The 13,098-nt window shown below is 50.4% G+C and overlaps 1 protein-coding gene across 3 annotated transcripts in view; it reads left to right on the top strand.

The window, feature by feature from the left end:
- The window catches only part of SLC25A25 (solute carrier family 25 member 25), a 31,068-nt gene that overhangs the window by 9,697 nt on the left and 8,273 nt on the right, over window positions 1–13,098 (top strand). The window contains exon 1 of one of the 3 annotated variants that reach the window (XM_075560732.1): window positions 5,894–6,469. The exons of 1 other annotated variant lie outside the window; for it this stretch is intronic. In XM_075560732.1, coding sequence (XP_075416847.1) covers window positions 6,245–6,469 — 225 coding nt within the window. In that variant the 5' untranslated portion in view covers window positions 5,894–6,244. Of the gene's footprint in view, window positions 1–5,893; window positions 6,470–11,893; window positions 12,137–13,098 lie in introns of those variants that run through there. One more of the 3 variants, XM_075560733.1, reaches the window with a different exon arrangement.

The raw sequence follows: 13,098 nt of genomic DNA, 5'->3' as shown, positions 1-13,098 counted from the left end.
TTATTATCCAGGCTCTTTCCTCCGAAGCCCTCCTGCAGTGCAGAGCAAGCAGCCATGTGCACACTCACTGAGTCAGCCAGAGACTCTGAAGTCAGCTTTCAGAAACCGAAAACGTTGAGTGTTGCTTTAATGATAAACCTGGTAGCTGCCTTTGTAAAGTGGCTGCAACAGGTGGGTGCGAACTGCTCGATCCATTTTGGATCAACTGGGAAATCTTGATCATTTCAAGGGACTGGCCCCAATACTGTATTCTCTCCCTTTTACCCTTGGCACACCTAGGCAGGAGGAGAATCAAGTTCTCATGGGAACAGAAAAGGAAGAGCAATCATGCCCAGACTTCTTGCTTCCGTTGAGCTGTGATTTACATATTCCATCTGAGAACTAGGCTAATGTTGTATACATGTAACTTGCCTTCTAGGGGAGAAAAAGACATCTTTGTTAAGAGGCCCCGTCAGTCGCCGTGACCTGGGCATGTCAAGCACTGGCTTTTCTCAGAAGTAAGCAGCCCTTCGAGAGACGTCCAGTACTCACTGTCTCTGTACCGCACTTCTTCTCTTCCACGGTCAGGAGGAGTTTTCCTCAGGGAGTTTTTGGACAAAACTACAGCTTCCGGTTTTACTTCTAGAATGGAACTAGATTAGGGGATGTCACCATTCTGATCCTTGCGGTGTTGTCACCTGTAGTACCTGAACTTCATCTGCTTCACTCCCTAATTGTGGCTGAGTCACCGGCAGGAGGGTGTTAACACCCTGCACCCTGAAATGCAGCCCTGTAGGCGGGCACAGGGGATCAAAGCTTTGGAATGAGCCAGTTGGTTCATTCCAGTGAAGGCGGATGCAGATTATCACCTGCTGAGGTTGTGTGTCTCTGAAATGGCAGATTGCTACCACCTATCAGGACACGACAGGGCTTCACAACCTTTGTGGGAAAGTAAAACAAAAAGACAATAGAATTTCCCCGGGGATTTTTGAAGCCCCTTCATATAAACACACTTTAAGACTTTTTCTTTGCTCCTGTCACACTGTGAAAAGTTTTCACAACCATGTACTTCCTTGCATACTTTTAAGTTGGCATCTACAAACTTTATATGGCAAGTTTAATAGTGGTAGAGGATATAATTTCTGGCATATTATTTACATATATATGCTGTCAGGTTTTTGTGCATTTTCATTTTTGTTTTGGTCAAAGCCTTCCACCAACCCCACTACCATCGAGTGGATGCCGACACATAGTGCTCCTAAATAGAGCTGCAGGTTTTCCGTATTCAATGATGGAAAATGCCCCTACATAACCTAGATGGCAGAGCCTGCCCTTGTTATTCAAATCCATCAACCAAAGCAGTCTGGCTTTCTGTCAAATAAAATCTGGCTTCGTTAAAAAAAAAAAAAAAAGCGCTACGAGTCTTTCCTCTGAGAGCATCTCTTCTGAACGGTCCTTACAAGGTAGAGAGGCAGTGGGTAGCTAACTCGGATAGATGAGAAGCATCATATCACTTGGCTGGTAATAAGAGCTCTCTGCATCCTTGTTCTAAAACTTCCTTGGGAATTTCCGGTTGTCCTGTGTGATGTGAAGCTCCGAGGAGTTTTACACCCTATAGTCAGTCTATCAGGTGAAATCTGGAATGGGTCGGATGCCAGGCATTTTGACTATTTCCCACTGAGGATCGAGTCCATTGCAAGCTGTTGCCTTCCACACCAGCCTGTGTGATCCAAGGATCATAGACAGTAAAATCCAAGATGAGAGGGAATTGTATTGGAACTTAAATTCTGAGCACCCAGATTGCGGGAGGCTATGGATGACAGAGCCCCCACCTTTTGCAGAGCCCCCACCTGGATGAAGTCTCCTTTGAACTCTCTTGGTTCATTAACCAGGGATGTGAATAGTCTTGTCCTCAGAGTGTTTTGGAAAGTAGTTTGCTGCAGATATCTGTGAGTCAGTGCTAACTCAGTGACCCTAGGACAGGGTAGATTTGCCCTGCGGGTTTCCAAAACTGTAACTGTGTACAGGAGTAGAAAGCCCCGTCTTTCTCCCAATGAGCGACTGGTGGTTTTGAACTGCCACTTTGCAGATCGCAGCCCAGTGCACACCCACTACACTACCAGGGCCCCTAGGCTGCAAATAAAGTTATGTTAAAACGTGTCATCGTACCATTTTCCCTTTTTACTATTTTTTTGTTTAATACTTCCTCACCAGTATCAATAGCAGGGGGGGTGTTTAGGAAATGCGGTTTAGAATCTAGAGTTGACTACTGCCCTGCTGGGTTTCAAGGGCAGCAAGCAGATGGGGGCTGTCAGACACACCTCCTCCATGTGGGGGGTGGGGCGGCATAAACTACTGGAGACAGGAGCACCCAACAGGCCCCGTGGGTCAGAGTAAGGTAGGGTTTGACCCCCCTTTAACTGGTTCTCTTTTTTTATTCGTTTCTTCTTCTTTCAGAGAGGGTGTTCATATTTTGTTATTGTTGGAGGGTGTTCATATTTTGTTATTGTTGGGTCTAACTTCTATGGTGTTGAAGACAGGTAAATCTCTGGAAACAGCGACTAGAATGATAGCTTCCTAGGGTACGGCAGGGAGGTGGGGAGAACGGGGTAGCTAATAACAATGGATACGAGAATGAAGGACAAAGAAGAGAGGCTGTTTTCTTGGTGCCACATTTTCATTTACCCCATCTTTGTGTCCGCAAGTTACAGTTTCAGGATGGTTTCCCTTGTCAGCCTTGCCCCTGAATATTGGTGGTCCCTCATTCCAAGGCAGCTAAGTGTAGTCAACAATTGCACTGCTGGTCTACCAGATACTGCTGGTTTGGGTGATACTGTGGTGCAGCGAGAAAGAGGTAGACTGTATTGAACCAGAAGGAAATCAAAGGCTCGAGACAGGGCTTCTAAAGAAAAGCATTGGCATGATGTAATGGAACATGTTTCCCCGGGTCCCCGCTCCAGTGTGGGCTGAGGCAGAGACAGAGGTAAGGAAGGCACTGGAGACGTCTGCCCTGGTGTCGCTTTTTCTTTGGCTACTTTGAATGTCACTTGTTCTTTTTCTGAGCCCTCAAGTTCGAAGCCGAGCTTACTGATGGCGACTGTTCGTGAAGCTCTGCTGGGCTTGCGTAGCACCGATTCTGCTGTGCTCACCTTTCACACACTGTTCAATCCCTGTGCTCTCCCGTCGGGTTTCTTTTGGGCCTGTAGGTGATTTGTAGTGTGCAACTCTGGGGATTTTCCACATATCTTTTGTTACTGCTTTCTAATTGAATTTTATTTTGGACAGAGAACAAACTGTATGAATTGACTCCTTTTCCACTTGAAACTGACTTTATGGGCCAGAATGTGTTGAGTGGAACATTTTAGAACTGTCAATTAGGTCAAATTAGTTGATAGTGTCGTTTAAATCTTCTATGTCCTTACTGATAACACACATTCACACACACATGCGTGCGCAAGAAGGGGGTCCTCCCCCCTAAGAAACAAACAGGAAAGATTTTGTTGTATGGGTTTTTTCCACTAGGCTAGCATCAAGCAGCTGGCTCTGACTTAGTGCACCCAGTGGCGTCACGAAATTTTTTCATAAAAGCAGTTTTGTTCCAACTTTGTTTTTTGTGATGGTGGATTTAAGAGAACAGCGTGGGGCTGTGAAATTTTGTTTCCCGCTTGGGGGAAATGCCTCAGAAACTGTTGTGATATTGAATACAGCTTTCAAGGACAGCGCTGTGGGAAAAACTCATACGAGTGTATGAGTGGTTTTCTCATTTCAAAAAGGGGAAATGCCGATTGATGACGAACCTCTTTCTGTGTATCCGTCAACTTCCCAAACAGGTGAACATATTAACTCATAACCTAGTGCATTTGGAACTTGTTCCACCAGGTCAGACTGTTAATCAAGTTTTCTATTCAGAGGTTCTGAAAAGATGGCGTAACGGTGTGTGACAAAAAAGGCCTGATTTGTGGCAGTTGGGGGACGGTTTTGCCACCACAGCCGTGCACCTGCTCACACAGCCATCTCAGTGCGCCAGTTTTGGGCAAAAGAAAGCATGCCTCCCTTGCCTCAGGCACCCGACTCGCCTGAGCTCATCTGTGCGACTTCTCTTTGTTTCCGTGAATGAAGAAGGACAGGAAAGGGCAGCGGTTTGACGATGTAGAAGAGGTGCTGTCGGCACCCACACAGATGAGTTGGAAAATGCTTCCAAGACAGAATCGTAGTGTAATGGAGAGTACTTTGAAGGTGATAAAGGTTATTTAGTTTTTAAAAATTTAAATAATTAGCTTTGAGGGGGTGGCATTTTTATTTGGATACCTCCTTGTACATGAGCCCTAGTGGCATAGTAGTGACGCATTGAGCTGCTAACCACAAGGGAGCCAGTTCAAAACCACCGGCCACTCCAAGGGAGAAAAAGGCTTTAGACTCCAGGAAAGAGTTGTAGTCTTGGAAACCCATGGAGACAGTTCTGCTCGCTCCTGTGGGGCCACTAGGAGTTGGTGTCAGCTCAGTGGCAGTGAGCGTTTTGGAATATGTATGTATTTGTCTATCTATCCTGCTAGTTACGGAGAGAAGGATGCTGAGATCTGGTTGCCCCTGCAGTTCTATTGGTTTGTTGCTTTTACATGTGTATCCTTCTAGAGAGAATCTTCATATAGACATACCCAGAAGTAAATCTCAGCCTACTGTGCTCTCCCTCCTGACCTTTCCACTTCTCATTTCACAGGCTATTTTAAGGTTATTCCTAACCTTTGAGTAATAGCGGCATAGGGTTCCATTGTGCGGTAGGTTCTGTATGAATGCCCCATAACTTTCAGTCCCATGATGGCAGAGTGGCTATGCGTCAGGGTGCAGTTGAGCCCACCAGCTGCTCAGATGGAAAATAAGGCTTTCCGTATCCGTGAAGAGTCACAGCCTCAGAAACCCACAGGGGCAGTTTTACCCCGTCCTGTAGAGTTGCTGTGAGTCGAAATCGATGCAATGCCAGTGGGTTTGGTTTTTGTCTTGTTCCCTTAAAAAAAAAAAAAAACTAGATTATTTCTAAATGTGTTGTTATAAATAAGGCTGCTGAGAATATTCTAAGATAATGCTGAGTGGCTACCCACATGTGCTAATACACCCACAGGATAAATCCCTAAAGGTGGGGCGCTATGTCTCAGCGGGTTTGTGCTTTTGAAATGTTGACAGCTTCTCCAGGGAAGCTGTACTGCGTTGCATTCTTGTAGCAATCTACGAGAGTGTAATTCTCCCATCCCCTCATTAATATAAGTTTTTAAAACTGGCTTCATACTTGTGTTTTTGAAGAAAGGTTATGAACACTACCAAAGAATCGTGTGTGTGTGTGTGTGTGTGTGTGTTTTGTGTGTGGGGCTGCATTTGTCAGCCAGTCGATTTAGAGGGGGTAATTCTTTCTGATTCACAGTCCTTTTGCTCAGAAAGACTACGGACAGCCTGGGTCTAGAAACTAGCAAGCATTCACGTGGAGTTTGCCTCCAGGAAGCTCAGAGTGTAAAAGGAGACACGGGAAAAGAAGGAAGGACAATAGCAGGCACTCTGATGCCGGATGGGAGAAAACTGGATACTGGAACAAGGAAAAGTGTCGGTAGACGTCTTCCAAGTGTTGCCAAGGACTCTGGGTCTTGTTAACCTTAATGGTGACTGCATTCCAGACGCTGCCCCATGGCGAGTAGGAAGTGGGCCCCTGCGGAAGCAGCCAGCCCTGGCAGGGGGGGGGGATTCCTGGAGAGGGGAGCCTCATCTGGAGGTCGCCGCCGGCTTCCCGCAGGAAGCCAGGCTTTGTGCGCCTGTGATTGGAGGGATGCTGCCAGTTGGCATCGTGAACACGGTAGTGTCGGCAGAGGTGATTGGCCAGGCCCTGCTGCAGTGAGAATGCAGCCTGGACGCTTGGGTCCTCCGCCTGGGTGCTGATCATTAGTTGAGCGAGGACAGCTGAGTAATTGGGAGCTGGAAATGGCTGCTGCCTGGAGCGGTCTGTTTGGCTATTGCTCCGTCTGCTTTTTTTGTTTTTAAAGCCAGACATCCAACCATCATCCATCCACCTGCAGAAGTGGCGTATATTGAAGTTGCAGCTGCTCCCTCCCTGTGGCCAGCTCCCCGGTGAGGCTCACAGAGGGAGCGGCTCTCAGGGGGGGAGCCAGGCACAAGGCAGCGGCCACCGCATGCCGAGTGTCCAGGCTCGCCTTGCAGAGAGCCGGGCAGAAAGCCTTAGGATTGTGGTCACATCCCTCCTCCGCAGTGTTCGCAGGGCGCCGGGATGCTGCTGGTTCTGTGGCGCTTTCTGTCTGGCGTTTTCCCTAGGGCTGGGTGCCAAGGCTCCCGACAGGGGGCAGAGAATGAAGCCAGCTGCACCGGCGCCCCGGCTCCTGCTCAAGGAGACCAGGTGCCAAGCATTTTAGGAAAACCAAACGGAAGGGCTGAAGCCACGGACAAGAGACCCACCATTTTGCTGGTCGTCGGACCTGCAGAGCAGTTTCCTAAGGTAACACACCCCCTTAGAGGACCTTCTAGTGTAGGAGGTGGTCTGGGACCTTTTTTCTTAAAAAGCCGGGGGTGAGGAGAACTTCTAAATAAGTCTCATTGGTGTTGGGGGTAGGTGAGAGCCCATATCGCTTTCTGTGGGCCGCGGTAAATCTTTGTGATGGAAGGAGAGTTGAGTTCAAGAAGTTCTCCATCGGATTTGTCTCGGAGCCCTGGTGGCATCGTGGTTATAAGTTGGACCCTTAACTTCAAGGTCAGCAGTTCAAAACCACCAGCCGTGCTGCAGGAGAAAGACTAGGCTCTTTACTCTAGTAAAGAGCTGCCGTCTCAGAAACCCACAGCGGGCTGGGGCCAGTTCTGTCCTGCCCTATGGGGTCACTATGAGTCAGAAGCAACTCGGAGATAGGGAATCTGAGAGGATTTGCCTGTGTGGTCCCAGGAAGGCATTTGAAAGAACAGGACAAACTTGAAAGTGTAGCCAAGCAAAAATGCAATCGAGTGCCTTCAGAGTCAAGCCCCAGTGGCCTGTGCCGGGGAGGGGTCAAGCCTCTGCCAGGGCCTTAAAAGTCAGACTTCCCTTGTGTGGGGCCTGCAGAAGACCAGCCCTACCTGATCCCAGAGGAGGGGAGGGCAGGGCAGGGGTTGGTGCAGAGGCTGGTGCCCCCACCTGGAATGACCACGGCCACTGCAGTCTCAGCCTGTGCCCCTCCTGGGAGTGCAGGGTTTCCCACGAGTGCCAAGGTGAGTGGTAAAGCTCCCGTTTCTTGGACTGGGAAACTGAGGTGTGGAGAGGTTAAGTCACCTGTCTGTCCACGGTTCAGCAATTAAGGGTGCTAGGGCTGAGATTTGGTTCTGGGCCTGTGGGACTTTGCCCTGTCCTGCCTCACTTGCTCGGGGCGTTCAGGACCCGAATGGAGATGCCTGTTTGGCTGAGCTTTCTCCCCTGCAGCAGGAGTGACCTTGTCCGCCACTCGCCACTCGAGCTCTGGCTGTGAATGTTTTTGCTGCCTCAGGTTGAGAATCAATTGGCTTGTGACCGGCACAGGGTAGACACCCAAAAATGTTTGCGGGATTGGACTACACCTTTGAAAATGAGTGGTCCGTGTCTCCATCCCCAGGAGCAAGGACTGGGGGTGCAGCAGCTTCAGCAGCGCGGTGGCTCTTTAGGCTATGGCATCACCTGGGTGCCCAGTCTTCTGGAGTCCCCATGAGGCCTGAGGCGTGCATGCTGGCCATATGCTCAGCGTGGCTGCCCCTTGACAGTTTTAGACACGGTGGGAAATGGCAGTCAAGCGCCTGTCTACAGATCTGCTTGCCTTGTGTCCTCAACTGACCACTCGCTGACTTTTAAAATCGCCTTTAAAATGCCCTTCCCAGACTCAGCCCTGCACCTCTTGCCAGCTGGGTTTCCAGGGATTGCCTCGCCGCATTAGCACTCTGTGTTCTGAGTTCCTGGCCTGCTTGCAAGGGGACTGCACCCAAGACCCACACTCCCCCCCTGGCTCTACTCCCCAAGAGGGAGCAGAACCGGCCTGAGAGGACAGGAGCCCCGCCGACCTTGCCTTGGGTTTTCAGCCCCCCCAGGGAAGGAAGGTTGGTTTGGAGCCTGGAAGGAGGCTCCTGAAGCGGACAGCTTAAGCTCTTTCCGAGCGGATAGCCGGGAGTTGTGTGGCTTGGGCTTCCTTCTCCAGTGCCGGTTCTCAGGGTGGTGTTGTGGTCAGCGGCTGATCCAGCCTGCCCTGGCCATTCCTCCCAGGAAGAGGTGTCCACATAGTGAAGGGGGTGGGGGTGGGGGACCCGCAGGGAAGCTCGCTCTGCTTCTCAGGCGTCTCCGTTTCCCACAAACTGGACTTTGTCTCGTTCTCACTGCCCCTGCGCAAAGATGTCTGCTAGCGAGTCAGGATGCTGTGAGCATTCTTAAGCAGCACTTGCAGAAGAAAGCCCCTATTCTGGAGTAGGAGGTGCCCACGGCGGCGGCATTCAAGCTTTCAGATCCCCAGGGGCCGCCTTCTCAGCTCAGAGAATTCTGTTCATTGTGTGTGTCTAATTGCCAAGTGTAGGCAGGTCTCTTTGGAAACCGGCTCTGCTGGGCTGTCATGGCAACCTGGGATCCCTGAACGACACTCCCCGGCCACCACAGCCAATGAAGTTTTCGAGCCCCACGGGGTGGGTGGGGCTTGAGCGGCCGGATGCTGGCTTGGTGTCTTCACCATTCCTGTTCCTGCGGGGCCTGAGTCACTGCAGAGGAGGGGAAATACGTTATGACCTAATGCTGCACACCCTACCGGCACTGTACCTGCCCTCTTCTTACTCCTGCTGTTCTGGTATTAGCAGGACACACCTCCCTTTTCTGGGCACGTTCCAGTGGGAGAACTGCCAAGCTCATGGTGGCATTAGGAGATGTGAGGGTGAAAGCTGGAACCCCACCATGGTCAGAGGGCTCTAGGGTGGCTGCGCTTCCCAAATACTAGCTGTTACAGAAATAGGCATTAGAGGACACTAACGTCGATCTGGGTCACAGAATTGAAATAAGGCCGGGGGAGGGTTCCGTGTGTTATGTCAAGCTCTGGAGGATGGCGTCAGCCCCTGTGAATACCGGGAGTGGCACATGAGCTCTGCTTTTGTCATTACTTTTTCTCTGGCTCATGTGGGTTCAGAAGCTGGCACACAATATGGGCGCTTGTGGTTTTTTTTAGCTGAGGCTACACTTGCCCAGGTGGCACCTTCACACACACACACACTTAAAAAAGAAGTAGGCAGTGGGATGATCACGGGACTTTCCCACAAACATTTTGAAGCCCCATACAAAATGCTGCCTTCCAAAAGCAGGTGTGGATTAGTGGGCGTAATTCTCAGTAGCAAGTCCTAGCATCTCTGGGAGCCGAGGTCTAGAATCTCCTGTGGCCATGTCATTCCTTGTGCAGATGCAAGTGGAGGTTGTGCTTAGAGCCCTGCCCCGGTTACACGGCTGGGGCAAATCAAGGTCATCTCTCTGAGCCCCACGGTATGCAATTCCAAAGATGGAGAGCAAATTCCCAGTTTCTGTGCCAACTGAGGCCTGGATTACCTGTGGAACCCAGAAGGGGGAGGTGGCTTAAGTAAATGAGCATATCCCAATTTAAGTTTGCCCATCGAGGACATTTTATGGGACTCAGTTATAACAGCCAAATAAAAATCCATTAGAGTCCTTTTTTCACACGAGTTGGAATCTAATGGCTGTTATCATTGTAAAGTAGCGTCTTGACAGGTGCACGCTGAGCATTTTCAGAGAGCATCTCACCCCGGTGACGACACCAATGGTCTTCAGAATGAGCTTTGCTCCAGTCCAGGAGACTCTGCTCTACTTTTCTAGAAGGGCAAATGGCTTCAACAGTGTGTCCTTACAATACAGAATCTAGGTCTCCTTTTTCCTTCCAATTTCAATTCTCTTCTTATCGTTTCTCATTAGAACCAAACAGTACAGTTGTATTTACCAAAATTACTTGAAAGCCGCATTCTCTTGGAAAATGAGCATCTCCAGTCGAATAACTTTCTCAGATGAAGTGCTTGCCGGCTTACACAGGAGTGGCTGCCACAGACATTGGTCAGACTGGATGCTTCAACGGCTCTGTTTTCATTTCATAAACAAACACGTATGAGTTAGCAAAGGAAGGCCAGCATTTTGAAACTTGCCTATTTCGTTTATAAAATATTTATTTAAAACTTATAAAATTATGGATTGTTGTAAGAGCCCCCAACAAAACAGTTTATTTTAAAAGTTATAAAATGTTAATTTTATTTATAAACGTGAACTCTTTCCAAATAACAGAAATAAGCTCTCCTTGCATTGAATGAAGTGCGTGCGTGGCATGTCTTCATGACAACCAATCTGAGGTCTTTTGAGAAAGAATGAGCCTGTTTGTTCCTTGGAATCTTAGAGCCCAACTGAGCCCGATTACTCAGAAGCTTTAGGTGATTAGGGACATTCTGGATCAGGCGGCTTAAGGACAGCAGTGCGTCATGAATGTAACTGGAGGGCGAACAGAGGAACATGCACAGCAGCCCCCAGGAGCCTCATCAGAGTGTAGCCCAAGGCCCATTTTCACTAGCTCACCAAATCTTTTAGGAACAACAACAAAAATGTTGTACGTAAATACCGACTCCTTAAAGACCGCTTTGAGTTCTTAACTAACAGTTTTTTAGAAAGTTAAGAAATTACTTTTAAATGTGTCGATCCCAACACGAGAACCATCCCTTCTGACCCGCGCTGGCAGTGCGAACGTGGAGTCTGTGAGGCGGGGAGAGGCGGAATTCTTTTCCCTCTGGGATTGGAATCCGGTGGGAGATGCAGGTCGGGCTGGAGAGCAGCAGCCTCACCAGGAAAACCTTCCGTAAAGATGGACTGAATGCTCCATGATGGCACGTGGCCGCCGAGCACTTGAAGTGGTGGCTGACGCAAGGAAGAATCGGAATTTTCATTTTACATAACTTAAATCCATACCGGAAATTCCTAGATCAAAAAGCTAACATGGCCTTTGAGGCCTAGCCCTGCTGGTCTCTCTGAGTGGGAATCCGCCCGTGTGTGGAGGCCCCACTGACCCTTGGCTGGTGTGTCTGAGATGCCTCAGCACGGACCTGTAGCGGCTACAGCAGCCGTGCCCACAGCGGGCAATGCCGCCCCCTGTAGGCCGTGGAATGACCCAGGGGGCTGCAAGAGCAGTCCCATACAATTTTCCAGGGATATGGAGTAGAGCACCCACATTTTCGATTGCCAGGGGGCACTGAATATATTCCCCCACCCGACCCCTGAAAAGGAGCAGTGAGCCAGATCTGCTAGGAACTGAAGACCTACCCCATGATGTCGGTGACTCAGTGGAGCAGGTTGCCTTTGAGGAGCCTGGACCGACTTCCAGGGACTGACAGCCAGGGAGCTGGAGGCTTCTCTGGGTCTGTGCCAGGAAGATCGGTGGGCTCCGCCTGCTGATGGGCTTTGAGTCCCTTGCAGACTGAAGGAGCCTGTGGAGTAGTTCACTCCCCAGGGGGCTGTCCCTCACCCCCTCCGAGTTAAACTTTAAACTGGGTCTGCCTTCAGCGGGCATCTCTCCAGCCACATGTTTTCTCTGTGGGGCTTGATTTACTGAAGGGTGGAAGATACGCCCTTGTGCTCCCTTGGTTGGGGGAGCACAGAAGGGGGGAGCTGGTTCAGACGGAATACCCAGCAGGCTGGGAGGGCAGAGCCTTGGCCCTTCCAGAGAGTCTACTGACCCAGCCAGTGACGTCAGTCTTGGTCTTTACACACCCCTTGAGCAATCTGCCGCCCTGCCCAGCCTGGGTCTGTTCTCATTGGTGGTTGGCTAGGACCTACAGTGGGCGGGCTTTTCTTTTCAATTAAGTACAAGGGCAGGGCCTTAGCAGCCTATGGCAGCTGAGCCCTGCCCTATCTCGGACAAGTTTTCCCTGCCCCAGCGGCATTTCCCATTCTCCAGACTTGCTCCCAGGTGGCAGCCGCACACCTGGCTTTCCTGCCAGCATGCTGTGCCTGTGCCTGTATGTGCCATTCCTTGGGGAGGCCCAGACTGAGTTCCAGTACTTCGAGTCCAAGGGACTTCCGGCAGAGCTGAAGTCCATCTTCAAGCTCAGTGTCCTTATCCCCTCCCAGGAATTCTCCACCTATCGCCAGTGGAAACAGGTCTGTGCCTGGACAGGTCAGCATGTGTGGGATGAGTGAATGGATGGATGGATGGTGCTGGAGGGTAGGCATGTGTGAAATGGTCCTCAACCAGACCAGCGGAAGGAATGTCTGTCATGTGGGAGTGTTCCAGCTGTCGGTTCCAGCCGGAATGACTGGCTGTCATGTGACCACGGGCTCAGGGAGTTTCTGGAGAAGGCACTTGTGGGAGATGGAATCTCCCAAAGAAATCCCCTTGCCGCAGGGGCTTCCTGAGAAGTACACTTGCTGGTGAGAATAGGGGCAGCCTAGCTTCTCAGGCAGACACACTCTTTGGAGACTCCGGGAGCTGGGGAACACAGAGCAGAGATGGCCCTACTCCCAGGAGGGCAGCACATGCAGAGAGCTGTGCCCAGGGGGAGCAAAGTGACACACAGGTCCTAGAGTCATCTCTCAGAGGGCCCTTTAGAGCGAGAGGCAGCAGGATCTTGATCTTAGAGATGGGGACGCTGAGCTCACAGTGCCTGCTGCTGTTTCCAGACATACCGATGCTCACAATGGCAGTGGGGCTTGGGCAGTGCCGGCAAGGGTAGCCTGCATGTCCCAGGAGGAGACGGAAAGTGAGCACAGTGGTTTTGAGGTAGGCACTTAGAACTTGGGAATATTCTGAAGTGAGCTGTGCGGGGCTGTCCTTGAGCTGTGGTGTGGTGCTTATAGATTGAGCTCTGATCCATAAGGTTAGCAGTTCAAAACCACCAGCCACTTTTCTGGAGAAAAAGGAGCTTTCTACTCCCAGACTCTACCCTGCCCTTTAGGGTCACTGTGAGTTGGCATTAACTCAAGGGCAGTGAGCTTTGGGGAGGGGAGGGGAGAGGAGGGGAGAGTTTTGGGAGGGGTGTCCTTAGCTGAGAGCTAAGGCCCAAGGTTGCCTGGGGCCAGAGCATCTCTGAGATCAAAGTTTCAGATGTCACCCCTGGCCTCCG

This window comes from Tenrec ecaudatus, chromosome 10 (genome assembly GCF_050624435.1).
Source record: "Tenrec ecaudatus isolate mTenEca1 chromosome 10, mTenEca1.hap1, whole genome shotgun sequence".
NCBI lineage: Eukaryota > Metazoa > Chordata > Mammalia > Afrosoricida > Tenrecidae > Tenrec > Tenrec ecaudatus.
Note: the sequence above shows the minus strand (reverse complement) of the source record. Positions and strands in the feature narration are given on the sequence as shown.